This window comes from Cololabis saira, chromosome 18, assembly GCF_033807715.1.
Source record: "Cololabis saira isolate AMF1-May2022 chromosome 18, fColSai1.1, whole genome shotgun sequence".
Taxonomy (NCBI): Eukaryota; Metazoa; Chordata; class Actinopteri; order Beloniformes; family Belonidae; genus Cololabis; species Cololabis saira.
This window is the reverse complement of record NC_084604.1, coordinates 7,907,485-7,934,216: the sequence shown is the minus strand read 5'-3', so window position 1 is coordinate 7,934,216 and position 26,732 is coordinate 7,907,485. Positions and strand designations below refer to the sequence as shown.

At 42.3% G+C, this 26,732-nt stretch overlaps 1 protein-coding gene across 1 annotated transcript in view; it reads right to left on the bottom strand.

The window, feature by feature from the left end:
• The window catches only part of galnt14 (UDP-N-acetyl-alpha-D-galactosamine:polypeptide N-acetylgalactosaminyltransferase 14 (GalNAc-T14)), a 277,326-nt gene that overhangs the window by 3,634 nt on the left and 246,960 nt on the right, over nucleotides 1-26,732 (bottom strand). Inside the window, exons 13-14 of the mRNA XM_061707516.1 lie at nucleotides 24,599-24,743; nucleotides 21,547-21,666 (exon numbers count right to left, since the gene is read on the bottom strand). Coding sequence (XP_061563500.1) covers nucleotides 21,547-21,666; nucleotides 24,599-24,743 — 265 coding nt within the window. The remainder of the gene's footprint in view (nucleotides 1-21,546; nucleotides 21,667-24,598; nucleotides 24,744-26,732) is intronic.

Here is a 26,732-nt window from a genome sequence, read left to right as displayed (position 1 = left end):
TAATGGATGCGATAGAGAGGGATTCTTGAGTACAATCAAACCTAACCCCAATAATAGGAAGTAAATGTGGAGATTCCTCAAATGCATTAATAGATGCTAATTTCTTCAGCTTTGTTCTGTAACATTACATTTTGTCAAGATTACACTTTTATGGGTTTAATTGGGAACAAAAGGAGGGAGGGGCAGTTATAAAAGTAAAATCAACAAGTATTCCCCTATTTACTGACTGTTGAAGCACTACTGACATTGAACATGCTCCATTGTTCTTTTTTTTACATGCCACTGTCTCTTTAAGTCGGCAAGCTCTTAGTTCTTTTTGACTAGCCCCTCCCTGAACCGCCACCTTATTGTGGTGGCGGGGTTGGGGCTCGAAGGCGAGCGCCTGGTAGCGCCGTACATATGAGCAAAACGTGTCTACAACCTGTGTAAAGACAGGTCTGAAAAAGAAAAAGAAAAAAAATAAATAAAAGAAAAAGAAAAAGAAAAAAACACTACACAATATGAAATATTGTGTAGTGTTTTTTTCTTTATCAGACCTGTCTTTGCACAGGTTGTAGACATGTTTTGCTCATATGTCTTTGTGTACTATATGGATGTTTTATTCCAATGATTATTGGTTGTGATGAGTTTAACTCCCCATACCACCTAAAAATGTTGCTATATGGTTCACCTGTGTTTTCGCCTTGATGATTGATTGTTTTCACCTGTGCTCATTACCACACCTGTGGTTATTTATATGGGTTCCTTTCCTCTGTATTGTTTTTGCCCTGATGAAGGCCAGATAGGCCCAAACATGTTGGCAGCCCTGTTCTAATAAAGGCTTTTTTATCTTTTTATCCACCTCGTCTCGAGTGCCTGGATCTTTAGCTTCTATTTTTCCATAACAGTAATAATAGTATTATAAGTACTATTATAATAGTAATTTAGTACTCAAACCCATCAATAGACAAATCCAGTAATATGAGCAATAAGCGTAACGGTAATCCACAAATACAATAAAACAGCCAGAGGGTATGCATTTTTCCCATCACACTCATTGATTTTTTTTTTTTACTGACAAGTAACTTGATTCTGTCTGAAATTTCTGACTCAAAAATTAATTCTATCATAATTAGTGACCATGCTCCAGGTACTTTTACATTTGTGTCAATCAGGCTTACATAATCATACCACTAGATGTCACTTTAATACGTCTTTTATTAAATACCCTGAATTTAATAAATATTTTGAAAAAGATTGTGCATCCTTCCTAGAAATAAATGATTCCCCACAGTCTTCATCCACAGTACTATGGGAAACAGGTAAGGCAGTACTACAAGGTACAAATCATCATACTCCGTTCATAAAAAGAAGAAAAAAAAGAGGAACTTAAACTAGAACTAAAGATGAAACAACTTGAAACACTGAATGCAAATAATCCAACAGAAGAAACTCAGACAGAATAAAGAAAACATCAAGTTAAATTAAACGAGATAATAAACTAAAAAAAAAAAAAACAACCTCAATTTCTAATTTGGAGACTGAAGAAAAATGTCACCATGACAATAAATCCGGGATATATTTGGCTAACCAAATCAAATGTAACAAAGAAAAAAAACAATGATTTTCACTATTAAGGACTCAGCTGGGCAGCTGACTAACTCATTTCAAGAAATGCCACTTTTTTCTCTTTTTTCTTCTTTTCCTTGCCACTGTTTGGCTTAAGGTTTTTCTCCCACTAGGGGAGTTTTAACCTCCCATTGTTTATGTAATAATTGCTCGGGGTTCATGTTCTGGGTCTCTGGAAAGATCCTAGAGACAACTTCTGTTGTAATAGACGCTATATAAAGAATGCTGAGCTAAAATCAACAAACCACCCGTCTGCATAAGCCTTTGGATCATCCAGATGTTTGCTCGCAGGATGTATGATTGTGTTAACAGCATCATCTGTATGCAAACTGAAACAGGTCACACGGCCCATCCACCTGCCGCCTCAGCAGTGACACCATCATCCTTTCAAAACACTTAATGACAATAGATGTCAGAGACACAGGCCTGTAGTCTTTGTACACCTTAGTTTTTGCATGGACCGGTATAATTGTTGATCTCTTCCAGAGGGAGGGGATAGGTGTGAGTCTACAGATTTCTGGAAGATAGGACGCCATGTACGTGTCAGTTCCTCATGATTATGGAGAAAAGCAGAGCTCCCATTTGGCCCTGTGTTCTTCCGGGTGGATGTGTTTTTTGAAAAGTGCTGTGACTCTATGAAGATCTATCACCAACCTGTTATCCAGCCCAGTCACAGAGATTAACCCCAAAATATTCCTGCATTCAGAGCAAAAGTCCCGGGTTTCAAATCTCATGTAAAAGTCATTCTGTTATTCCCCTTTGTGGAATGACATTGTCCATACAGTACTAAATATAACCTGTAATGGCTTCTGCAGCAGTGTCCACATCCATGCCATTAAATACTCTATGTTCCATTCTGCTGAGAGCCTCGATGCTGTCCTTGGTCCAGACCTTAACAGTCTTAGTCTGTGGTTTACTGCTTTTGAGAGCTGTTTTGTAGCTGAACTGTGTTGTGGTCTGAGTTGGACAGTGGATGTTTGGCTCTGTTCGCATACACATTTCCACATTACCATTGCATTTGTCGAGGATTGATTGATATCTTTTATTTAGAACATAAGCTAAAAAAAAATAAAAATAAAACAGCAGAACAATAAATCAATAACATAAAAAAGAACAATAATAATCATTAAATAATAAATGTACCATCGTAAACAAAGTAGACAAGAATTAATAGATATAATAGCAAATGTGTTATGCTCGAAAAAGGAGTAGGAAGAAGTAAAAAACTTATGAACTATTTCATACTATTATTATTTTTTCCAGTTGGACCCTCATTATTGAATATGAAAGAAAAGAAAAAACTTGACATAGTTAAAGGTTACACAAGTTAATAATAATAATTTTAATTTTATAAATATAAATTGTGGTATACCCGAGTATTATTCACCTGAGTTATTTACCCTGAGTCCCTGTATTCATCTATATGTAAAAGCAGACATTATTTACGATGTGAATTTATATAGCCGTGCACATCTTATTCAGTTACAAAAATCAGTTGCAAAAATTTTTACTCAAAGATATTTCTACACACATTAAAGCATACATATACACATGTACTTGTTTCTGTTCATACATGCACGGCCGCCGATAGGGGGGGACAAACGGGTCTGTTGTCCCGGGCCCAGGGTAGGGGGGGGCCCAGAACTGAAAAAAAAAAAAAAAAAAAAATGTAATTCTCATTAAATTATGGAATCGTTTTTCAAAATGTTTCAAAATATTTGTAGCCTATTTGTGGAAAAAATGTAATATTTGAGTTACATAAAAGCTTGTTATTTGTTTTCTTCCTAATTTTCCTTGTGGTCAAGAACCCCCAACACAAAAATGGTTTAGCTGCTGATCAAAATTTGATGTTATCATTTAATTCAACCATTAGAATGGTCAAAATGTCCGGTCAGCACAAGTCCGGTGCTCAGAAAAGAAGAGAAAAGAGAAGAAGAGAAGAAGAAAATAGAGGCCTCATAGATTCTCTACACAAATATTTTAAAAAGGTGTTGACGGTGAAGCTGGAATTAATAAAGTCAGCGTAGAGCAAGGTAAGAAACAGCGCAGTCAACGTTTACCAACCTTGTAACTTAACCTAACTGGCTAGCTCTAATGTTAACGTCCATTAGCTTGTATAAAAACCTGAAGAGCAGAGGGAGAGGAGAGGAAGAGGAGAGAAGGAGAGATCCGGGCGCAGGGGGGCCCATCTTAGATTATTTTGTCCCGGGCCCCGGCAAGACTGTCAGCTCCCCTGCATACATGTATAGATACATGCGTTTCCACATACATATATATACACGCCCCAGCCTAAAAGTCCAGTCTCCCATCAACGCTCACCCAGCATCCCCGCCGTCACCCAGCACCCGCCGTCACCCAGCACCCACCGTCACCCAGCACCCGCCGTCACCCAGCACCCACCGTCACCCAGCACCCGCCCGTCACCCAGCACCCGCCGTCACCCAGCACCCACCGTCACCCAGCACCCACCGTCACCCAGCACCCGCCGTCACCCAGCACCCACCGTCACCCAGCACCCACCGTCACCCAGCACCCACCGTCACCCAGCACCCGCCGTCACCCAGCACCCACCGTCACCCAGCACCCGCCGTCACCCAGCACCCACCGCCATCCAGCACCCACCGTCACCCAGCACCCGCCCGTCACCCAGCACTCCTCCCCGGTTCTGCCCTCCCTGGGCAGGACATACGCTGCACAAGGAATAATATTCTCAAACTCGCTGTGTCAAACTCAATCAAATCAGTTCAACATCAGGGTTATAAACCATTTTGCGGAGTGTGAACTGTCTGCACTAGTTATTGTTCTTGTATATACAGATGCCACCACCTCTGCTTTTTTCCAACCTCTCGCTCCTGTCTGTGCGAGTGAGGGAAAGGCCACAAGACCTCAAGAGATCTCAGTTACTTAGACCAAAAAGTAATGACTTACTATGAAAAGTAACTTTTTAGTTACTTTAAAAAAAACATTATTTTAAATGCTCCCATTAATGTTCATTTCAGCATGGTACTGTATGGATTTACATTGTGCATCGTGTTCTGCATTCTGATTGGCTAAACAGTCTCCCCGCTTCTTCACTTCCTGTATCAATAACGTTTGTTGCTTAGCAACAAGCTGAGAACGGCCAATGAGCTTCAGCAGCAGCTCAAGAACGGGAGCCTTTGATGAATCGTTCATTACAGTCTCAGATATAATCCATGGTGGCATGTCGTTTTATAAGAATCTTTTTGCCCAGAAGAAAAAAGAGCGACAACAACGACCCATAACTATGTTCTTCTCTGGAAAAAACACACCTGCACCGCGGCTTTAGGAGAAAAAGACGCTACAGAGCGAGTCAGGATGCAGCAGCTTAGAAGAGCAGTGAAATACCTGCGAGGCGGTGCTGATCTCCGCAATTTGAAGCCTTGTATAATAATTGTAAAAAAAAAAAGGTTGCTACTTTGCGGATTTCACTTATCACGGGTTGTTTTTGGAACGTAACCCCCGCGGAAAACGACTGTAATGACAATATCTCCACATTGCGAAACTCTCCTTGCTCTCTTGGCTCGCCATGACCGCTCATGTTTCTGAATGCTCACACACTCGCCCACTACGTTTCCTCCGGTCTCCGCTGTGGGGAAAAAAAGCTTCACTGTAGTTGGCCAGAAATAACGGAGTCCCGCACCCTTGGTAACGGTTATTGAGTTACTGAATTTAAAAAGTAATGCGTTAGAGTATTAGTTACCGCCAAAACTAATGGCGTTACTGTAACGCGTTACTAAATAACGCGTTAATCCCAACACTGCTCATGTCTATATGCAACATAGGTCCATCGCTTGTCCAGCTTGTTTTTTAAATACCTCACGTTTCTGAGTTTTTAAGTGGAGGAGAGAGGTGGCCCGCTGCTTCTCCACCAGGAGTCGTTGGCGGTCCTTTCTGTCGTCTTTGCCAGAGTTGTTTTTCTCACGGGCAAGGCCCGTATGTCCTGAGGCGACAGCCGGTGCTGTGGCTCCCACAGCGTGGAGAGACAGCAACACATCTTGTGTGTACACATGTTGTTTGCTCCTTGTTGTGTTCGGCCTTGCCAGAAAAGTTCAGTGGCAAAAAGCATCAAAAGGAGTAGTTTTTCGACGGTATTCATCAAGGGCGTAGGTTTGCATAGGGACGGTAGGGACATAACACTACCAACTTTTCAGGGGGCTCAAATTGTCCCCACCAACTTTTAAGCAACCTTATTTGCATCATAAAATGAGTTCAGCTATATAGGTGATTTAAATTGTCTTCCCAAATGTTGTAAGGATAGAATTGACCCTACCATTATTAAGTTAATTATTTTCATTATGTTCAGACTTACATTTACCCCTTTTCACTTGCTGAATGTGCCGGTACATTTTTTTTTCCTCAAACGCACGTTTGATTGGCTGATGTCACTAATCTGCGTCCAGTGCGCAGTTACAGTACTGTAAAGTACATGCAGGTTATGCCGTTATATCGTCCCTACCAATGTTGAGACCAAACCTACGCTCTTGGTATTCATTGCACACACTATCAATAAATTAAGTTCAAGTAAAGTAAAATAAAAGATGTAGAAAAATGAAGTGTAAGATGGGAGCCCGGGTCGCAGATGTGCAGCGCCAGCAAGTGTTGTATTCTTGAGTTGTTGAACAAGAAAGTTTTTTTAAGCTGTAACTTTAAATAAAAGTTTATTTTGAGTTTCCTCACAAGGGCTTGTAATATAATAATCATTTAATTGTTTAATATTTAGTTCTAGTTTACTTTCTATATATGCTACTGTTTTTTTTTTGATGTGTTGAATATGTTATTTTCCCTCTATTATATGCTTTCCCAGTTTCCCCACAGTATGGCGAGGTGTTCGGAAGGTTATTCATCTCCAGAGAGAAAGCCCACTCACCTTTAATGAAGTTGTCAAAATCAGTGTCCTGTAGAATTGATGTGCTGAAGCACCATCTTGTATTAGCTTGAAATATTAATAGGATTTTGAGTGTCAGAGAACTGTGTGTGTGTGTGTGTGTGTGTGTGTGTGTGTGTGTGTGTGTGTGTGTGTTTGGGGGGGGGGGTTATAGGGTGGATTGTTGGATTGATTATATTTTAGGAAAGGGAATTACTAATGAGAAAAAAATCAGATGGACTGATGGATGGAGGAATAATAAGTATATTCTCTCGCCAGGGCGGGGTCTTTATTCTCCAGCTATAGCCAAGTCCGAAGTATGTCATGTATTCTTTAATGGTTTCAGCTGATTTCTGGAAGTCTGTGAATTTGAGCAATCTAGTTTGGGATTACTGTACATCTCTTACAACAGTTATACATTAATCTATTGGATGAGAAAAGGTTAGGAAAATAACATTATGATTGATAGAGGCATTGATTATATTGAGTCTTCCAAGACAATGGACTCGATGCAAAGTGTTTTGATTAACAGTTGGGAGTGTCAGCGGTGATTTCCTCTCTTACTCTTTAACAAGTTCCTCTGGGTTTTCTGCAGAATTTTCTGGAATGCGAGTGAAGAGGACATTGTCCCACATTCTTCCAATTTGTAAGTCCAGTATTTTTTCCATCATCATTTTGTTATTTTTAATAACCGAATCCATTTGGTTGCCGAGACTTTTCACAGTGGTTTGAAGTGAATTGTTTGCTTGTTCAAGTTTTTCGATATAATTATGACTTATGACCAGACTTGACCAGAGCTATTTTATTTCATTCAGCCTTCCATGCTGCTCTGGCACCCCTGGAGCAGCAGGGGGGCTATGTGCGGATGCTATTTGTGGACTACAGCTCTGCTTTTAATACCATCCTCCCTCACAGACTGATTTGGCCGGGAAACTACCGTATTTTACCCCTCTTTCCCGCCGTCCTCCCGTATTAGTATTTTCCCGTAAATTTCCAGTTTTATAATATAATAATTTTTAAAAACCATTATTGTGCCTCTCCAAACTGAATTGCCACTAACCTCACAAGAACTGCCCCTTGTTGTAGCCTGGGTGACAGTTCTCACGAGGTTAGTGTCAAAAACGGGAACAAACTTGGAACAACAATTAGGATAGATGGATGGATGTAACCATAGAGAAGGCTTCTGCCAAAAAAGCAAAGACTTCGTATAAATATCTCTAAAAATGGGAAACCGAATTTAATTTCCCAAAGAGGACCAGAATGGGCATTCTGTGGCGGGCGCCCCTCCGGGGGCCAAGGGCTGTCCGGTCTCTATATGATCGGAGCAGGAGTTTGGTTCTCATTGCCGGCAGTAGGTCAGACTTGTTCCCGGTGCATGTTGGACTCCGGCAGGGCTGCCCTTTGTCACCGGTCCTGTTCATCATTTTTATGGACAGGATTTCTAGGCGCAGCCAGGGGCCGGAGGGGATCCGGTTTGGGAACCTCAGGATTTCATCTCTGCTTTTTGCGGATGACGTTGTCCTGTTGGCTTCATTGGACCGGGACCTTCAGCATGTGCTGGGGTGGTTTGAGGCCGAGTGAGACGCGGGATGAGAATCAGCACCTCCAAGACCGAGGCCATGGTTCTCCACCAGGAAAGGGTGGCGTGCCTTCTCCGGGTGGGTGGAGAAGTCCTGCCTCAGGTGGAGGAGTTCAAGTATCTCGGGGTCTTGTTCACGAGTGAGGGAAAGATGGAGCGGGAGATTGACAGACGGATCGGTGCAGCGTCCGCAGTTATGCGGTCGATGTACCGGGCCGTCGTGGTGAAGAAAGAGCTGAGTCGAAAGGCGAAGCTCTCGATTAACCGGTCAAACTACGCACCTACCCTCACCTATGGTCATGAACTTTGGGTAGTGACCGAAAGGACAAGATCGCGGATACAAGCGGCCAAGATGAGTTTCCTCCGCAGGGTGGCTGGACGCTCCCTTAGAGATAGGGTGAGGAGTTCGGTCACCCGGGAGGAGCTCGGAGTCGAGCCGCTGCTCCTTCACATTGAGAGGAGTCAGCTGAGGTGGCTTGGGCATCTGTACCGGATCCTCCTGGACGCCTCCCTAGGGAGGTGTTCCAGGCATGTCCCACCGGGAGGAGACCCCGGGGAAGACCCAGGACACGCTGGAGAGACTATGTTTCTCGGCTGGCCTGGGAACGTCTTGGACTCCCCTCGGAAGAGCTGGAGGAAGAGATGGAGGAAGAGTCTGGGGTGAAGGAAGTCTGGGCATCTCTGCTAAGACTGCTGCCACCGTGACCGGGTAACAGATAAGCGGAAGAAAATGGATGGATGGATGGATGGATGGATGGGAGTGTGGTTTGATTTAAAAACAAATTCTGCTGTTTTTCTTATACTACTGTAGTTCATCTGAGCTGGTCTGCGACACTAATGGGAAGCACGGGTAATATCCACCCAGTCACACAGTTGCAGGCTTAATTGTTAGTTTCTGTTGGTCTTGCTAGGTTATTTCCACTTTGTGGGGTGATCCGCCACTATTTGGAGAGGTCAGTGGTTTGAGTTAATTTGACCTATGTTATCAGTTATTTTGACTGGAGTTTTGTTACTTTGATACTTTGACCCTTTTTAGGTCTCTTCTGTTTGTGATTTTGAGGTTTCCATTTCTTTTTGTTGTTTTTGGGTTAAAATATTTTTGTTTTTTGGAGCTCAACGCATGTCCTTGGACTGCTCAGTATATCAAAATGCTAAATGTTATCTTTCACCTTAATTATGTTTTCCTCCTCTTTTGCTATCTGATGTTTACTACTGTCTGTATACTACTTTCTCAGTGATTTCCCTTTCTTTACTTCTTAACCTCTCTGCTTCTCTCTGTGCTCATTTTAACCTCAATCTGCATCCCTTTGTCTTGCAGGCTGTGTCTCGGGCTCTAATGGTCAACTCTGGGCTGTTTATCTGGTGGATTTACATTCTTATTCGACGACTTCCTGCTTTCTGACATGTACACACATACAAATAGGCACACAGCTTTGTTCTTTGTATCAGTACAAAGGTTTATAGGTCTCAGCTACATGACAGCGATGTGTTTAAGGAACTTTAAAACAATTCACACATAGGGCCCGATTTACTAAGATCCTAAATAAAGAGTACTAAATTGCGTGTGCACTGAAAAAGTTTGCGCGTGCTGTTGTTGTGTGTTTTGCGGGTGATCATTGCTGTTTGCACCTGTTATAAATTGCGTGCGCAATTGATAACAGGTGCAAACAGCAGTATTTAAATGAGGTGTTGCGCGTCTTACGGTTTGCGGCGCAAACTTTGCGCCATGGAGAGTCTGGATGGAAAGCAGGATATAGTCGCAAGCGCAAAATGAAATTTGACGAGTTGGAGTTAGAGATATTAGTGGAAGAGGCAAATTGTTGTGCCGTATTCAGCACCCCTGCCGTGAAAAGCACCCCCTCGTATATTCAATGATAAGTAGACCAAGAAAAAAAACAACACACTGTATATATTATATACACTATATATTTATATATACACACTCACACAAACACGATACTTAGGAGTTTATATTATATATATTTACAAATATTATGGAAGACAACACAGTAAGCAGGCTATTAATTAATGACATCAATAACCATTTACCCGATTTTTGTTATCTGTGACTGTGATTGTGGGAAAGTATGACTATTGTGGAATCCATGAGCGCATTTAAACATGAATCATTAACCCAAAACTGGACGCTAAACAGAATGTGACACGGAATGAGAATATCATTTTTGTCAGACGAGGGGGTGCTTTTCACGGCAGGGGTGCTGAATACGGTACAACACCGGGGTATGACAACTGCAGAACAAGTATAGGCGCACAATGAGAAACACTTTTTTCTCCATGAAAACACGTGATTTATTTATTATCACAAATAAACAAATGAATGTGCCTCCTGTGGCAACCTTTTGCTGAATAATACTCGATTTAACATTCAAATAAAATATTTCTCCTTTTGCATGTGGAGATTAGCACCTTCCTTTCGAACGTATTAAATACAGATGCAATCACAATCCCCGCAAAAACTTTCAGGCTTGGTAAATCTCATTGCGGGTGGTAAATGGACATATTTGCATTTTCCCCTCCCAGTATTTAGCGATTTCTGGCGGGTACGCCCCATATTGATTATTCATCAGGGCAAAAGTACTAAATGACTAGCGTGTGCTATTTTGCTCATTTGAGAGACGCAGTCCTCTTTGCACGCTGTTAGTAGATCAGCTGGCACATTGGTTTGCGGGTGCTGTCAAGTTTGCACACGTTTTTACGCACGCAAACCTTTAGTAAATCATGCCCATAGTGCACAAAGACTGGTGTTTGTGGGTGGATGCCTATGTGTTTGTATGTGTGTTTTTTGTCTGTTAAAAGTATTACTAAACTGAATCTCCCCTATGTATGAAGCATGTGGCATAGCTGTGCACAAGTGTGCATATATACAAGTCCCTTCATTACTAGTCATGAAAACTCAGCTCTTTTACCTCTTTCCTTGATTTATTAACTTTATTCTCTCTCCTATTCCCAATTCTTTTTGGGAGCTTTTTTAATCATTTTTTTCCCCCAACCTATCTGTGTTGAGTTTTTCTTTGTTTGTTCCTTCTTGCCTTTCCTTCATTCTTCCCTGCCTTTCATTTTCCTACAAGTTTATTACAAGTTTACCTATTTCTTTAATTACCACATTATCTTTCTTTTTTCCGCTTTACTTCTATCTTTGATTATTTTATCCTCTTTTCTCTCCTTGCTTCCAAAGGTTCTTCACTATTTCATTTCTTCATGTCATGGGTCAGGGCTGCGGTTCCTGGTATCTCCTGAGCTCATCACAGTTCATGTGTTCTGATTACTGATTGACTGCACCTGCACATCTTTCCATTGCCAGATTGTCAGGATTCCAGCCTGTTCATATCCAGCTGTAAGGGTGCCAAATGATTTCTTGTCTCTTATGTTCTTGACCCTGCTTTGCCTGACATTGACCTTGTCTAAACCCCTTTGGATTATCCTGCAGTTTCAGATGGCTCTCTTGGTTTCTGGACTGTTGAGGACCAGTGGGCTGTTCCTCCCCAAAGTTTGACTGACGCGGCAGCTGATGGCCAGACTATTGATGACGGTGACTTTGTACCCTCAGCCCTTCTACCACCAACTCAGCCTAGCTTCCAGTCAGGAGAGGCTTCCAGTGTTGAGAAGTCAAAAAAAAAAGAACAAAAAAATGTCAAGGTGTATCAGTGTCGAAGGGGTGAAACTATGGAACCGCCTGGATGAGGAACTAAAAAAAAGTAGCTCAATTTACAAATTAAAAAAAAAATTTGAATCTAAAATAATAGATAAATATAGAACACTAATATAAATTATCTTCATATTAAACTGTCTAAATTATGCAACTTTCCTCCTGCAGCTGTCCTCAATCGTGAGTGACCACATTTATTTTCTTCTCTTCTTTGTTCATTTTCTTTGCTTTGTTCGTTCGTTTCGTTTTCTTCTCATTAGTATCTTTTTTTTCTGTAGTCTACCTTTTGTTGAAAAGGATAGGCAAAATAAGCCATGAGGCTTCAGCCTATACCTTTTTGGTCAAGAAAAAAAAAAGGAAATGTGTACATATACAATATATATATATATATATATATATATATATATATATATATATATATATATATATATATATATACCTGTGTGTGTATACATATACAGTGTGTATATGGAAACATCTTAAAATGTAAATGACCAAAACAAAATAAACTAAAAAAAAAAAAAAAGTCAACGAAAGTCAATTTCGTTTCCCAGTGGTGATTTTCAGCTACACCCCTTCAGGGTGTCTCCACGAGCCCAGCAAAAGCTGACACTTTTTTTTTTAAATACATTTTTATCCCTGTTTTTTTTTTTTTCAATTAGTGCTCCTACCTAAGTCAGTCCTGGGCATGGCTCACCCTCTACCAACCCCAACACCCTCGGCTGCACTACCAGCTGCGCCACCGTGCCCCCAAAGCTGACATATTTTAAAACCAGCAAAAACCTCTTAACACTAAGTCATCCCCTAATTTCTTTTTTTTTAATGCTTCATTCTCTTGTTATTCCTCTACTTCTTTACTCCTTAATTTCAGGGGAGTCCTGTAAAAGTAAGAATGCTTTCAAGAGTGTAAGATTTGATAGTTCTTTTTCAGCAGCTGACACGATTCAATGTGGGATGCAAGATTAATTGCAGAAAGATCTGAAAGAAAATATTTGCCAAACTGCTGTCCAGGTTGGCTAGTGGGATCCCGAAGTCAAAGATGTTTAGCATCTCTATCAGCTCAGGAACACCTGGGACCCAGAAGTGACGGCACCCAGGTATCTATAGTCTGAATAAGTCTGGCCATAAGTTGCCTTGAAGGTGTTAGAAATATTAGAACGGGGTGCAGAAAAATGGCAGCAGGTGCTCTGGACTGATGAGTCAAATTTGTATCTAAAAGATGCAAAAGATGGTGGTATGGTAATGACGTGCTGCAGGTGAAAGTGATGTATGGCGGAGGATGCCTATAACTTTTGGGCTTCATTTCTGCAAACAGAGTTGGGAATTTTTAGATGTTATTTGAACACATGTCTTGTGGGAAAACATTACAAAGTTAGGGAGCAGATCAACTAAAATATCTTAGTTCTATTGTGGAGAAGCAGTCTGTGAAGAGAATTAAGGCTGAGGGGGACGTGCACGGGAGGGTGAATATTTTTCAAGGAGCTTGGTGAGGTATGAAGGAGCTAGGTTGGTGATATTTACACGTACTGGGAAACAAAGGGCGCTGTTGGAGATGATACCCCTCAGATTTTGAAAGTGTGCTTTTGGTGCTGTAGCGTATGAGACCCTGAAGTGCTAGAGCATTGTATGAAGTGATTTATACTAGATATCATTCAAGTATGAAGTGTATGCATGCATGAACTGTTTGAGGACTACTGTGTGTTTTTGGTGTGTTAAAACTATTGTATTAAGAGTTACTGTATTAAGAATAAAGAAGCATGGGTGTTCATAGCTGTCAAGTTTTGGATTTAAAAATACGGGAAATTTTCCGCCGCTGTCCCACCAGCCCAACCGAGGTCTAGTATCTTATATTTTAAGATAGATTTATGAGAAATCCAAAATAACTACCTGTCAACCACTTACAAACTACAATTATGTGCGCAGAATCTGATAGTTCTACCCAATTCCAGAGGGAGCTGGCCGACCGATCGGGACTGTGCCAGTCGACCCTGAGCCGAGCCATGCCAGCTGTGTGGGACGGAATTATCCGCATGTCATCCAGGTACATCAAATTCCCATACAATGCAGTTGAACAGGCCAACATTAAAGCGCAATTTGCAGCGAGAGCCGGTTTTCCTAATGTAATCGGAGCTATCGACTGCACACACATTGCTATAAAAGCACCATCACTGGATGAATATGTGTACGTGAACAGGAAGCATTTTCATTCCATGAATATACAGATTATATGTGATGCGCAAATGCAATTATTAAACATTGTGGCGAGGTGGCCTGGTTCAACGCACGATTCATTCATTCTAACTAACAGCATGGTTGGGAACAGACTACAAGCTGGCACCGCGCGCGATGGGTGGCTTCTTGGTGAGTAAATAATTCATCCGTTTAATTGTCCTAATATTAATCCCCCAGATGCGCATTGAGCATGTGCGCCCCCAAATATCATCCTGTCTTCACAGCATCATTACTAGTTAGTGGTTCAAGTTAGTGACTTGCTGTGTTTTGCTGGTTAAACTACAGCTTTGGAGCTTTCTAACAAGCCCCTGGTTGTATCTGTGTGTAAAGTACTTGTGTCAATAAACACATGCGTAAAGTTTGAAATGACTCAAAACTTGAAATCAGCCTCGCCTTTTCCCCGGCGCGCTTCTGCATTAATTTACAGCAATAGTGTGAGATCCATGTAAGTGATGTATAAAATTAACAAATGGAAACTGTACATACATTCTGCACATAATTTACTGTACCTACTTGTCGAATAACATTGTCTGCTTTCAACTGACCCCAGGTGACCGTGGCTACCCACTGAAAACCTGGCTGATGACCCCTCTCACCAATCCCCAGACTGACCAAGAGCGGAGGTACAATGACCTCCATTCTCGTACTCGGTCAGTCGTTGAGAGGACAATCGGCCTGCTGAAGGGACGGTGGCGCTGCCTGGACAGGACTGGGGGAGTGCTGCTATATCGACCTGAGAAGGTGTGCCGCATTGTGATGGCATGCGGCGTCCTCCACAATGTGGCACACCGGCACGCAATACCACTGCCAGAGCAGCATATCCCCCCCACCAGACGAACCAGACGCTGAACCCTTTAATGTACATCCTACCCGGGAGGCCATTCGGGCCCAGCAACATGTGCTTTTAACGATATAAAGAGGCAAGGACACAGAATTCACTTATTGACCAAATTTATTAAGGCTCTACTAATATCTGTGAGTACGACAATCAGTCTGTCCAGGCGATCAGTGACTCCGCCGATTGCTCTCACGATGTCCTCTTGTGTATCCAGCACAGCACGGGTGAGGACACGGCCGGTCGGGCGGACATCAGCAGCCGGCGGTGGCGGCGCACTGGAGGACCCCATGACGCCGGAGACACCGGCGGGCACGCCGGAGACACCGGGGACGCCGGAGACACCGTCGTCCCCGCCGGAGACACGCCAGAGACACCGGGAACGCCGGAGACGCCGGGGGAATCCCCCGAGTCTGTGACAAGAGGCTGAGACCGCGTGTCCCCTCCTATCTCATCGTCTGTTTGGAAGACAATAAATTGAGTAATTAAACAAACACGAGTCAAAGTCTTTGATATCCTCCATATTTACGCATGAACTTTTATCTTATTGGACTGTGAGCAGGCTAGTCTATGACCCATATAATGAACACATTTGTTGTGAGTTACAAGAATTAATTGAGTGATCTTCTCATTCATTAGTCATTTCAGAAGGGAACTTGTGCTTATTTCATTACAATTCAGACCGAATGGGATAAGCACTCATTTAAATAACATATATAGCCTATTGTTTATTTACCTTGGAAGCACTCGGAGTCACCCAGATGTGCTCCCACCACCCCTGTGAGCGCAGTGTCACCGACGATTGCGGCGACCCTCTGGTCAAAAGGGGTGAGATCCTCCTCTCCTGTTCCCCCGCCTGTTTTGGCCACACTTTGGCGGCGGGCAGCAGTCCTCCGCTTCACCTCCACCTTGATGTCTGACCACTTTTTTTTGAGTTCTGCGTGTGTCCGCTGCTCCAACCCCACAGCATTGACCGCCTCACACACACTGTCCCACTCACTACTCTTACGTTTCCTCGTTATGCCCGAGGACAGCGAGCCAAAAAGGACTCTCTTCCTCGCCTCTACCTCACTGAGGAGCGTCTCCACCTCACATTCTGTGAAATTTCGCTTCTTCGTGGCCTTACTCATCGTTTTTTCGTCTTATTTGGTTGCGCAGAAAGGGAAATCTCACCTGCGGGGCCTATTTAAATATATTTGCATATTTAAATGGGGGCGTGGACAGGGAGGAGTCCGGTACTCCTACACGTGTGCTCAATTCCACGTTGATTGGGATGTTCAGAGGAAATGTGCTTGGATTCATGCCTACGCACAGTATCATACATCTGGATTTATTTGTGCGTAGGACGTTTTCTGGATTTAAGCGTACGCCATGTTTCAGTGGGAAATCCACGCAAGTCTTTGTACATGAGGCCCCTGGTCTCTGTAATTAGATCATTTACTAATAGAGACTTGGAGCTTAACGATCGTATATTTACTAGTCCGCATCAAATTTTTCGGTCTCTATTTGGTACCAAATGCGCATTGGTTTTAATTTTTACAAGGTTATTTTGATTAACGCCTTTATCAAGCCTCACCTGGTAAACTTTTGGAGGACGGGGAACTGCAACCAATTCTATTTTGCTAGGCGCCTTGTTAGAGTCGCCAATTACATAATCCATTCCTACAGTTTTATTGGCAGGCGTTAGTCCTCGAGAAGCAGCAGAGAAGTGTGTAAGACTGCAGCACTGGCCCAGAGAAGGGGAAGGGGACCAGAAGGGGAAGGGGACCAGAGAAACATAGAGTCCGACAGACTCCGTAGGTTTCTCTGGTCCCCTGTAGTGGTATCTCCTCCACAGAGGAGGTACCACTCTGCTCTGTGATTTCTCCACAGGCCAGCCCCATCCTATTGTGCCAGCTGGTTAAAGGCGGCGTGTTTTTGAGTCTATCCACAGGCTCTCACATCCTGGGCGAACAGGTGGCAGCAAAGTTTGTCAAGGGTGGGCTTAAAAAAGACATTAGAGATTGGGCCATCAACTGCCTTGCCTGTCAGTGCTCTGAGGTACAGCGCCACATTAGAGCCCCATTAGCCACTTTCTCAGCCCCTGAATGCCATTTTGACCATGCAAACATTGAACTGGTAGTTCCACTACTACTACTACTACTATCGTGGTTACACTCATGCCCTGACCATGATTGACAGGTGGACCCGCTGGCCAGAAGCAGTTCCTCTGGCATTGACAACTACAGCCTGGGTGGCGTGGGCATTTGTTGGAACATGGGTAGCCCGTTTTGGTACAGTTCACATCGGAGCTTTGAGCTGCAGTAGCAGATAACCTTGGAGTGCTCCTTCACTGCACCCACAGGGTAATGACATGTGCTAATGCTTCAACCGGTTGATGAAGGCTGCCCCGCATGCCTCCCTCAAGAACAGTGGTTGGGTGGACAGGTTGCTGTGGGTAATGCTGGGTCTACGTACTGCTCCCAAAGAGGACCTGCAGACATCATCGGCAGAGTTGGTCTACGGGCAACTGCTAAGGATTCCAGGTGACTTCTTCCCCAAAATCTGGACATGAGTGGGCGGCCCGAGCTAATCTCAAGGGACCGTCTCAAGCCTGCTCACTTGGATGTGAGCAAGCCATTTCCAGCCCTCCTTCCCTGCCCGGGATGCCCACCCATTCACCACCTGCCCCCTCAGAAGCCTCCAGGCCTCTTCCTTTGACCATGCTACCTGGGAACAGTGGTGGTGCTCTTCCAAACATGCCAGAAGGTGCTTCTCAGCTTCAACCTTTTCCCTGTTACGCTGTGTAACAGCCATATGATTGGCAGACGTTAGGGACTGAGTGATATCATCAGGCAGCGCCTGCCGCATAGCTCTCTCTCTTACATCTGGCTCACGCGGTACGGAGCAGCATTTTGTGAGAGCGCTTTAATGTTGTGCATTATTCTTTCTACAGTAACACTGTTTTTCAGGGTTGTTTGGAGCTTGCTGTCATGTGTGACACAGAAGCCAACAGTTGAAGTTACCTTTTTTTTTGTTACCGTTTGTTTTTCATAATAAACAAGCATATTGTGATTTCACCGACCTCGACCGTATATTCTTCTTTTTCTTTGCATAACCCGAAAAACACTAAAAAGTGTTACAGCTGACAGACTTGTTATGTTCCTCCTTGTTTTATGCTGAGTTCTGGGGGGATGTGTGTAGCGGAGCTGTTGGACATAATTCACCATATATAGATATAAGTTACATTGCTCATGTAGTGCCTCACACGCAGAAGGTTCAACTCCCTGGCCCGGTGAGATTTGTTCTCCCTGTGCATGCGTGGGTTCCCTTCGGGTACTCCGGCTTCCTTCCACAGTCCAAAAACATGCATAGTACTGTAGGTTAATTGATGATTCTAAATTTCCCGTATGTGTGAGTGTGTCTGGTTGTCTGTCTCTATATGTGGCCCTGCGATAGACTGGCGACCTGTCCAGGGTGTAACCCCTGCCTCTCGTCTGTGATGAGCTGGGATGGGCTCAGCAGACCCCCGTGACTCTGCAAAGGATAAAGTGGGTATAGAAAATGGATGGATGGATGTTCATGTAGTGGATTGAGCACTGTGCCTTTAAGACATAACCCTAAAAACACTAAAAAGTGTTACAGCTGACAGACTTGTTTTGTTCCTCCTTGTTTTATGCTGAGTTCTGGGGGGATGTGTGTAGCGGAGCTGTTGGGCATAATTCACCATATATAGATATAAGTTACATTGTTCATGTATTTGATCGAGCACTGTGCCTTAAACACAGCAGCGAATGTTGGGATTTTGTTACAGGTGTTTTAGTGTTTGGCGCTTTTTTGTCTTTCTTGTTTTTTTGAGCTGAAAAAAGAGAAATGAACGACACATGCTTGTGTTTTCAAACAGAATTAGTCTTGCGTACTTCATAATTCATGATGCATAGGTGAGTAAGTCTGCTCCAGAGCTTGACTCAATACAATACTCTGTATGTCTGTTTTTTTTTCCTTCATATTTGGCTCAATAAATGCATTTTAGCTTGTCCACCGCAGCACTCCAAGTGTTTTCTGTTCAAGTTTAGGTTTTTATTCTTATTTTTTCACCAGTGTCCAAGTTTTGATGCCAGAGATCCTATGGTGAACCACAGGATGTGCTTGTGGTCCACTTTACAACAGTGCCAATGAGGGTAAAAAAAAAAAAAAATGTTATAACTAGATTTGAGAAAGCTGTGAGAAAACAAGTTATATTTTCTTGTAAACGACAAGGGAAGACTTGTGGTGGTAGGAGGAGTGAAAGAGCAAAGTCATTTCTGTATAGCTGTGGAAATGAATACTATTTCCTGAAAATGTTGCTGAGGGGGAGGATATCATCATCAACAATTTTGACACAATCCCTCTTGGAGGGGTTGCTATAGTCAATCATAGTTTGCACATTAATTTGGCCCAGTTTTACACCCCATGCCCTTCCTGCTGCAACCCCACATGCACGGGGAGACATACTGACATACAAATGTAAATGTTTTTCTGGCTGTGGGAGGAAATCCACACATGCATGGAGAGAACACATAAACTCCACACAGAAAAACTCCTACTGGACCCAGCAATCAAACCAGGAACCTTCTTGCTGTGAGGCAAGAGTGCTAACCACTAACCCAACATGTTGGCCTGAGGGGAGGCAATAAGTGATAAAAAGGCTCTCCCCTATTGATTTGAAAAAGTACAATTGGAGTGCTATGAAAATAACCAGGCGAGAGCTGATTTGTTAATACCAATAGGTGCTAAATGGTTGAGGATGTTATATTCGGAGACTATATATATATATATATATATATATATATATATATATATATATATATATATATATATATATATATGTATATTTTTAGGATTTGAGCTTGGATCTTTTGAGGTTTGGTATAATTATTGCAGTTTTGAGAGGTGATGGAACATAACCAGAAGTAAGGAAGGAGTGCATGTCTTCAGTAGATTTGTGGGGGGGACTACGTTGCTGACTTTTGACCCAGTTCAACCAGACCATTTACCATTTTATTCTGCATTTGTGGAGTATTTTTCAAGGATTTATGTGTAAAATGCATCAGAAACAAACACACAATATCAGTGAAGATATTGAAGAAATCTTTAGATTGTATGGACTTTTCTCAAGTGATGGCAACTTTTAATGACAGTGGATCCAACTTCTTTTCATCCTTCATTTTTGAGTCTTATTGTTGCAGGCCTACCCTCTTCCTTTCACATTGACTCGTAAACACATAGAGAAGAAAGAATAATTCCACAAGTGAGTGATTGCACCACTGTAATTGTTTAGCTTCAATTCGTATGGCTTCAAGCTTGCCTCTTTTCAGTCATCACTCCTGTAAACAACTTCACCCCCTGATTATTGCCCTCAGCTGGCACATCTATTAATATTCAACTTTTTAATAAATTACTACCACAGGGGAATTGTACAAATATTCAGACTCCTTTAAGGCACAGCTTCACTATTATGTGACCAGAAACAAGAAGAATATTAAAGCTGCAAGCAGTGATGAACGGGCCCTCGCATCCTTGTGCACGTTCAGGCGTGCTGCAGTCAAACGCTTGTATGACTTGCATGTAGATTCTTCAGGCCTTGACATTTAGCGGATGACACCACCCACGACTCTCTGTATCAAACCATTCAAAAGTAATGGCAGAGAATAGGGACTATCAAATATGGACCAATCAGATGAAGGGGCGGGGCTAATTTGCACCAATTATGTTCAACGACTCAAAACTGAGTCCGATGACACCACCCACGAGTCTCTATATCAAACCATTCAAGAGTTATGGCAGAAAATAGGAACTATCAATTATGGACCAATCAGATGAAGGGGGGGCGGATGAAAGTAATGCGCATCGTCGCAGGATCGAGACGCACATTACAGTTTGGGCGAAGAAGCGGCCGAAGAAATGGCATAAATTGCGCCAAAATCATACGATTAATTCAAAATGGCCGACTTCCTGTTCAGTTTCGGCCATGGCGCCAAGAGACTTTTCTTTAAGTTGAGACATGATACAGGTGTGTACCGGTTTTCGTGCATGTACGTCAAACCGTATTGTTGGGCTTGAGGCACAAAGTATTCCAGGGGACGCTGTTGAGCCATTAGGCCACTCCCATTAATGCAAACCATGAAATTTCAAATTTTTCGCCAGGCCTGGCTTGCGTGCAAAATTTGGTGACTTTTGGGGCACATTTAGGGGGGCAAAAAGGCTCTCATTTCGTCGGAAGAAGGATAAAAAAAAATAAAAAATTCCTACAGATACAATAGGGCTTTCGCACTGTAAGTGCTCGGGCCCTAATAATAATATGGTGATGATAATATGCATGGTATTTGATGCTGTGCAGAACTATGTCTCATGACACATAGATTTCACAGAATAACAGCAATACAAATGACCAAGTGACTCACACACACTCCACTGTAACATGTATATACATGTATGTATACATACATGTAACATGTACGTACACACAACCTGTACATAGTTTTTTCATGTCTGATCAAATGCATACATCTACTGGATGTGCATTAGTTTGCAAGAATCCAAAGTGGATTAACTCAAGAAATTTCGGGGAAGTGGTCTCATCTTTAAATGATTTCTTTTTTAGATGAATTAACATTTAGATTAATTTATCAGTCATGTGATAAGCAATCATGACTTGTCTATAGCTACACAACCCCTGTCTGCTGAATCATGAGGTACAGTATGTGTGTGCACATTCAGACCTGCTTGCTATCCACCATGTTGCAAGGCAGCAGCAGGACCTGTGAGGCAGGGAAAGTGGTAGACAGAGACAAGCAGTGCTGCCGCTGACGGATCTGCTGCCCATGAGTATACACCCACTCCTAAAGAGAAAAAAAAAGAAAGTTTGTCATTATCAAGACACTTTTGCACAGAGAATATCTACCCATTTGATACATTGTTTTTTTCAGACCATTTGAGTCCCGGTAGTTCAGTAGTTTCTGAGATACTCTGACAACGCCCATCTGGCACCAACAACCACGCTTTCAAAGTCTCTTAAATCCCCTTTTTTGCCCATTTTGATGTTTCATCCTGATCATGGCCACTTTCATAACTACATACTATAGTGTATGTTCAACACAGTGTGCTGTATGTATTGCATACTGATCTAGCAGACATTACAGGTATTTGTATTAGTTTATAGGATGCCAGCATAAAAGCTATTAGGCTATTAAGAGACCGGAAACAGGTATGTAGGTATGTCACCACTGTGGCTGGCTTCTGCTGAAGTGGAACATTGCATTATCAAATACATTATCCGATATGGACTGGTCTGATGTACACTGGAATTTTTTTTTGTTTTTCATCTAATGAAGCATCCTTTATTGCACAATCGGTTCTAAAGGCTCCAAAACAGTTCCCAGACAAGAGCCAGCTTTCTTTATAAGTTCATTCAGGTTTTTTTTCCCCAAGTCATGGGTTCTGTTGCTGCTACCCCAACAGTCTCATTTGCACAGAAATAAAGGATATATGTAACATCTTGCTACATCTTGAAGAACAATCGGCTCTGTCCATTGTTGCAGACAGCAGCACTGTTGCATCTAGAGTCCAGTCTACTGTCTAGGTTAACTTTTCTGTTTCAATTAGGTATTTTTGTTGCATATATTTGCATTTAGCATTTAATAAATTGCTTGACTATCGATGATTTTAACAAGCTTAACAAGTTATTTCAATTCAATTTTATTTATATAGCCTCTAATACAAGAGAAGTTGTCTCTAGACGAGGGGATATCCCGGATGGGGCGCGCATCAGACGTCCTGGAGAACAGGGACATGCTGGGATGCGTCCGGGACCACCTTGAGAACAGGGACATTACGTGGTGCTTCCGGGACCACCCCTGGAACAGGGACATTGCAAGGTGTGTCCGGACCACACCTGAAACAGGGACAGGAGGGGGTAGTCGCTGCTGCCGGCGTCTCCATTTTTGCCTACATCTTGCCTGAACTACATCTTGGGCCTGCCGAGGGCCAGGCGCGTTCATCAGAAGGGGGTCTACTCTTCCTCTTCCTCCTCCTGCCAATGCAGCATTACAATCTCCGCCTCCCGGTGGACGTACTCCCAAAAAGCAAATTGAATCAGAGCCTACACACTTGCTCTAAACATGGAATAATGAGAACCCTTTGGGTATTAATTATAGCTGGGAAAATGGCTAATATATACAACACATAAACCCACACTCACGCAGGACCTTAGATGTGTTTCTGCGATTAAAAACTGAATACAGTGCAAACACATCAGGGAGAAAAATAATAAGTGACATAAACAAACATATCCATGTGGACATAAACATGGTTGCATAGGTGTGCGCATAAACAAATCCTTATTGTATCACTGCAAAACAAAAGTGCACAGCTGGCGTTACCTTATTAGGGCCCGAGCACTTACAGTGCGAAGACCCGATTGTATCCGTAGGAATTGTTTTTACTTAAATTTTTCCGACGAAATGAGGGCCTTTTTGCCCCACTAAACGTGCCCCAAAAGTCACCAAATTTTGCACGCAAGCCAGGCCTGGCAAAAAATTTGATATTTAATGGTTTGCATTAATAGGAGTGGCAAAATGGCTCAACAGCGCCCCCTAGAAAAATTTGTGCCTCAAGCCTCACAATACTGTTTGACGTACATGCACGAAAATCGGTACACACCTGTATCATGTCGCAACTTAAAGAAAAGTCTCTTGGCACCATGGCCAAAACCGAACAGGAAGTCGGCCATTTTTAATTAATCGTGTAATTTTGGCGCAATTTATGCCATATCTTCGGCCGCTTCTTGGCACGAACCGTAAGGTGCACCCAGGTGTGTTATACATCAAAATGTGCATCTCCATCCTGCGACGACGCACATTACTTTTCAAAAGCGTTACCGTGGCAACGATAGATGCCAAAAAGCGCACTCCCCCTTCAGCTGATTGGTCCATATTTGATAGTTCCTACTTTCTGCCATAACTTTTCAATAGTTTGATATAAAGAGTCGTGGGTGGTGTCATCGGACTCGGTTTTGAGTCCTTGAACATAATTGATGCAAATTAGCCCCGCCCCTTCTTCTGATTGGTCAATATTTGATAGTTCCTATTCTCTGCCATAACTTTTGAACGGGTTGGGATAAAGACATGTGGGTGGTTTCATCGGACTCCGTATTGAGTACTTCACCTTCATTGGCATGAATTAGCCCCACCCCTTTTTCTGATTGGTTGATATTTGATAGATCCTATTTTCTGCCATAACTTTTGAATGGTATGACATACAGAGTCGTGGGTGGTGTCATCGGACTCGGTTTTGACTCCTTCACCTTAATTGGTGCAAATTAGCCCCACCCCTTCTTATGATTGGTCAATATGTGATAGTTCCGATTTTCTGCAATAAGTCTTGAATGGTTTGACATAAAGACTCGTGGGTGGTGTCATCGGACTCAGTTTTGAGTCGTTGAACATAATTGCTGCAAATTAGCCCTGCCCCTTCATCTGATTGGTCGATATCTGATAGTTCCTACTTTCTGCCATAACTTTTGAATGGTTTGATATAGAGAGTCGTGGCTGGTGTCAGCTGCTAAATGTCCAGGCCTGAAGAATCTACATGCAAGTCATACAAGCTTCCACTGCAGCACGCCTGAACGTGCACAAGGATGTTAGGGCCCGTTCATCGTTGCTTGCAGCTTTAATTTGTCTTTAAATTACTTCAACCCTCCTGTGTATTTCTAAAAATCTCATACAAATAATAGTTTTTTTCCCCCACATCCTTTCTAATTACTGACGGACCTACCTGATTGATGGCAGGAACACCCTCTGTTCGAATGCATGGAGCAAATGTTAGAACAGGCTTGTCCTGGTCCTCCACCCTGCCAGACTCAAGGCAATTTTGCCTTTGACTGATCACCCCAGACTGTGAATCAGAATCGTCGGGGACCCTGATGAAGGAGAGGAGATGTGTGTCATTGGTAACATGGTTTGATAACAATGAATGGGAAAAATCAGAAGAGTTGAAACTAAGATGCCACTTTTTAATTTGAATTTTTAATACAATAATGATTTATCATCAGTTGGGACTGCACTCTTCTGCTGAACAACAGAGATTTCTTCCAAGTGTCTGTCTTTGTTAAACTTTTTTGGTCTTTCTTGTTAGATTCCCAGTTATGCTATAAACTCAGGCTTAAGTCTTTCAGCATTAATACAATCTACTATCTCTCTTTTAATAACCCGTTAAAGGTTACTTTTGCTTTGAAGGGTCAAGTCCGGCATCCCCTGAGAGTAAGCCTGTTAATTCCATTCTGGGGGATTAACAACAGCCTCCAGTGAATCGTTTGGTATTTAAGAGAGCGTGTGCATTGAAGTGTGTGTGAGAGCAAGATGAAGCATTTATATGAGGGTGCTTATTTGCCGTTATCAGGTAGTAGTATAAGGATGTTTGGTATGCATATAAAAGAGTTGGTGTTTTGGCCTAATGTTCTGAAGTGTGATTATTTGTTTGTATTTGAGCACATTGAGGGCAGTAACTACCTGGAGCCAGGAACCTTGGGAGCAAAGCCAATTATGACAGACGCAGAGAATTCATATACAAAGACAGTGAAGGAGGTGTAAAAGACAAAACCTATGAGAGAGTCTGAAGCTGATGGAGGGTGCCCACACTGTAAACATGACATGTAATTAAAAGACAAAACAAAAATGAAAAGCAGGCTATTTTTAATGTTTCACATTTGCAAACAACACAGCATTACACATGGTTCTGACACATGATGACCACACATAGTGATCTTATCTATCCATGCATCCCATGACTTAGAAAGGAATAACATTGATGATTTACAATTACATTTTTAATAGTATCCTGCTCCCTGATCCTCTGAATTAAATAATTGTCCTTCATGATCCCCATGTCCCCACTGTGATTGGATGTATTAATGGCACCCATATTCCAATCAAGGCTGACAGGCTACTTTTGCTATGATAGGGCACAATGTTTTTAAAGTGAGTGACAACCAACAGCCTGTTATGTTGGACTTACCTGTCTAAAACCTACAGAGCCTCTCTGGTGACATTTGAAAAAAATAAAATAATGCGTGGCCACGCATTAATAACTCGTGGCCACGAGATAATCAATGCGTGGCCATGAGTTATGTATCTCGTGCCCACGCATTACTTTACTCGTGGATGGCATTATAACCTATTGTCTGGACTTCGTGGATGCAACTTCCTTGGTGGGATGGTTATTCATCATTAATAACGGTAATTATAGTCTATTTATATTAAAGAGCAAGAGTATTGTCATGGCGAGTGTAGTAATAACATGTGACATTTGAAAAAAATAAAATAATGCGTGGCCACGCATTAATAACTCGTGGCCACGCATTAATTATCTCGTGGCCACGCATTGATTATCTCGTGGCCACGAATTATTAATGCGTGGCCACGCATTATTTTATTTTTTTCAAATGCCACCAGAGGGGCTCCGTAGTCACCAGTAGGAAAATGACAACAAAAATTAAGTCCTGTCCTATTTGGCCTCTGTAATTGAAAATTTAAAAAATTGAAAAACTGAGTATGTAGTGCATTCGTGCTGGATAAGTGAAGTTAGTGTTTTACAGACAGTGATCATGAGGGATGTCCAGGCATTGCATTTTATTAAATGATTACCTTTGATTCAACATTAAATTTGAAAATTCACTTATTTAGATTTCCGTGACAACAAATCATATTTTAAGAAGTGAAAAAAATCTGAAAATGGTGTATCAGCCTGTTTTTTGTTTCCATGATAACAGTAAACTGAAAGGTAAATGTAACTGGGTGTTGAGGTTTTTCGTTCAAGCCCATAAGGTTTTGGATTGTCAGAGAAGCTTTAAGTTTAATGAAAGATAAAATGCAGCCACGTGTCTTCACCTCATTGTCGTTCTTCTGCCGAT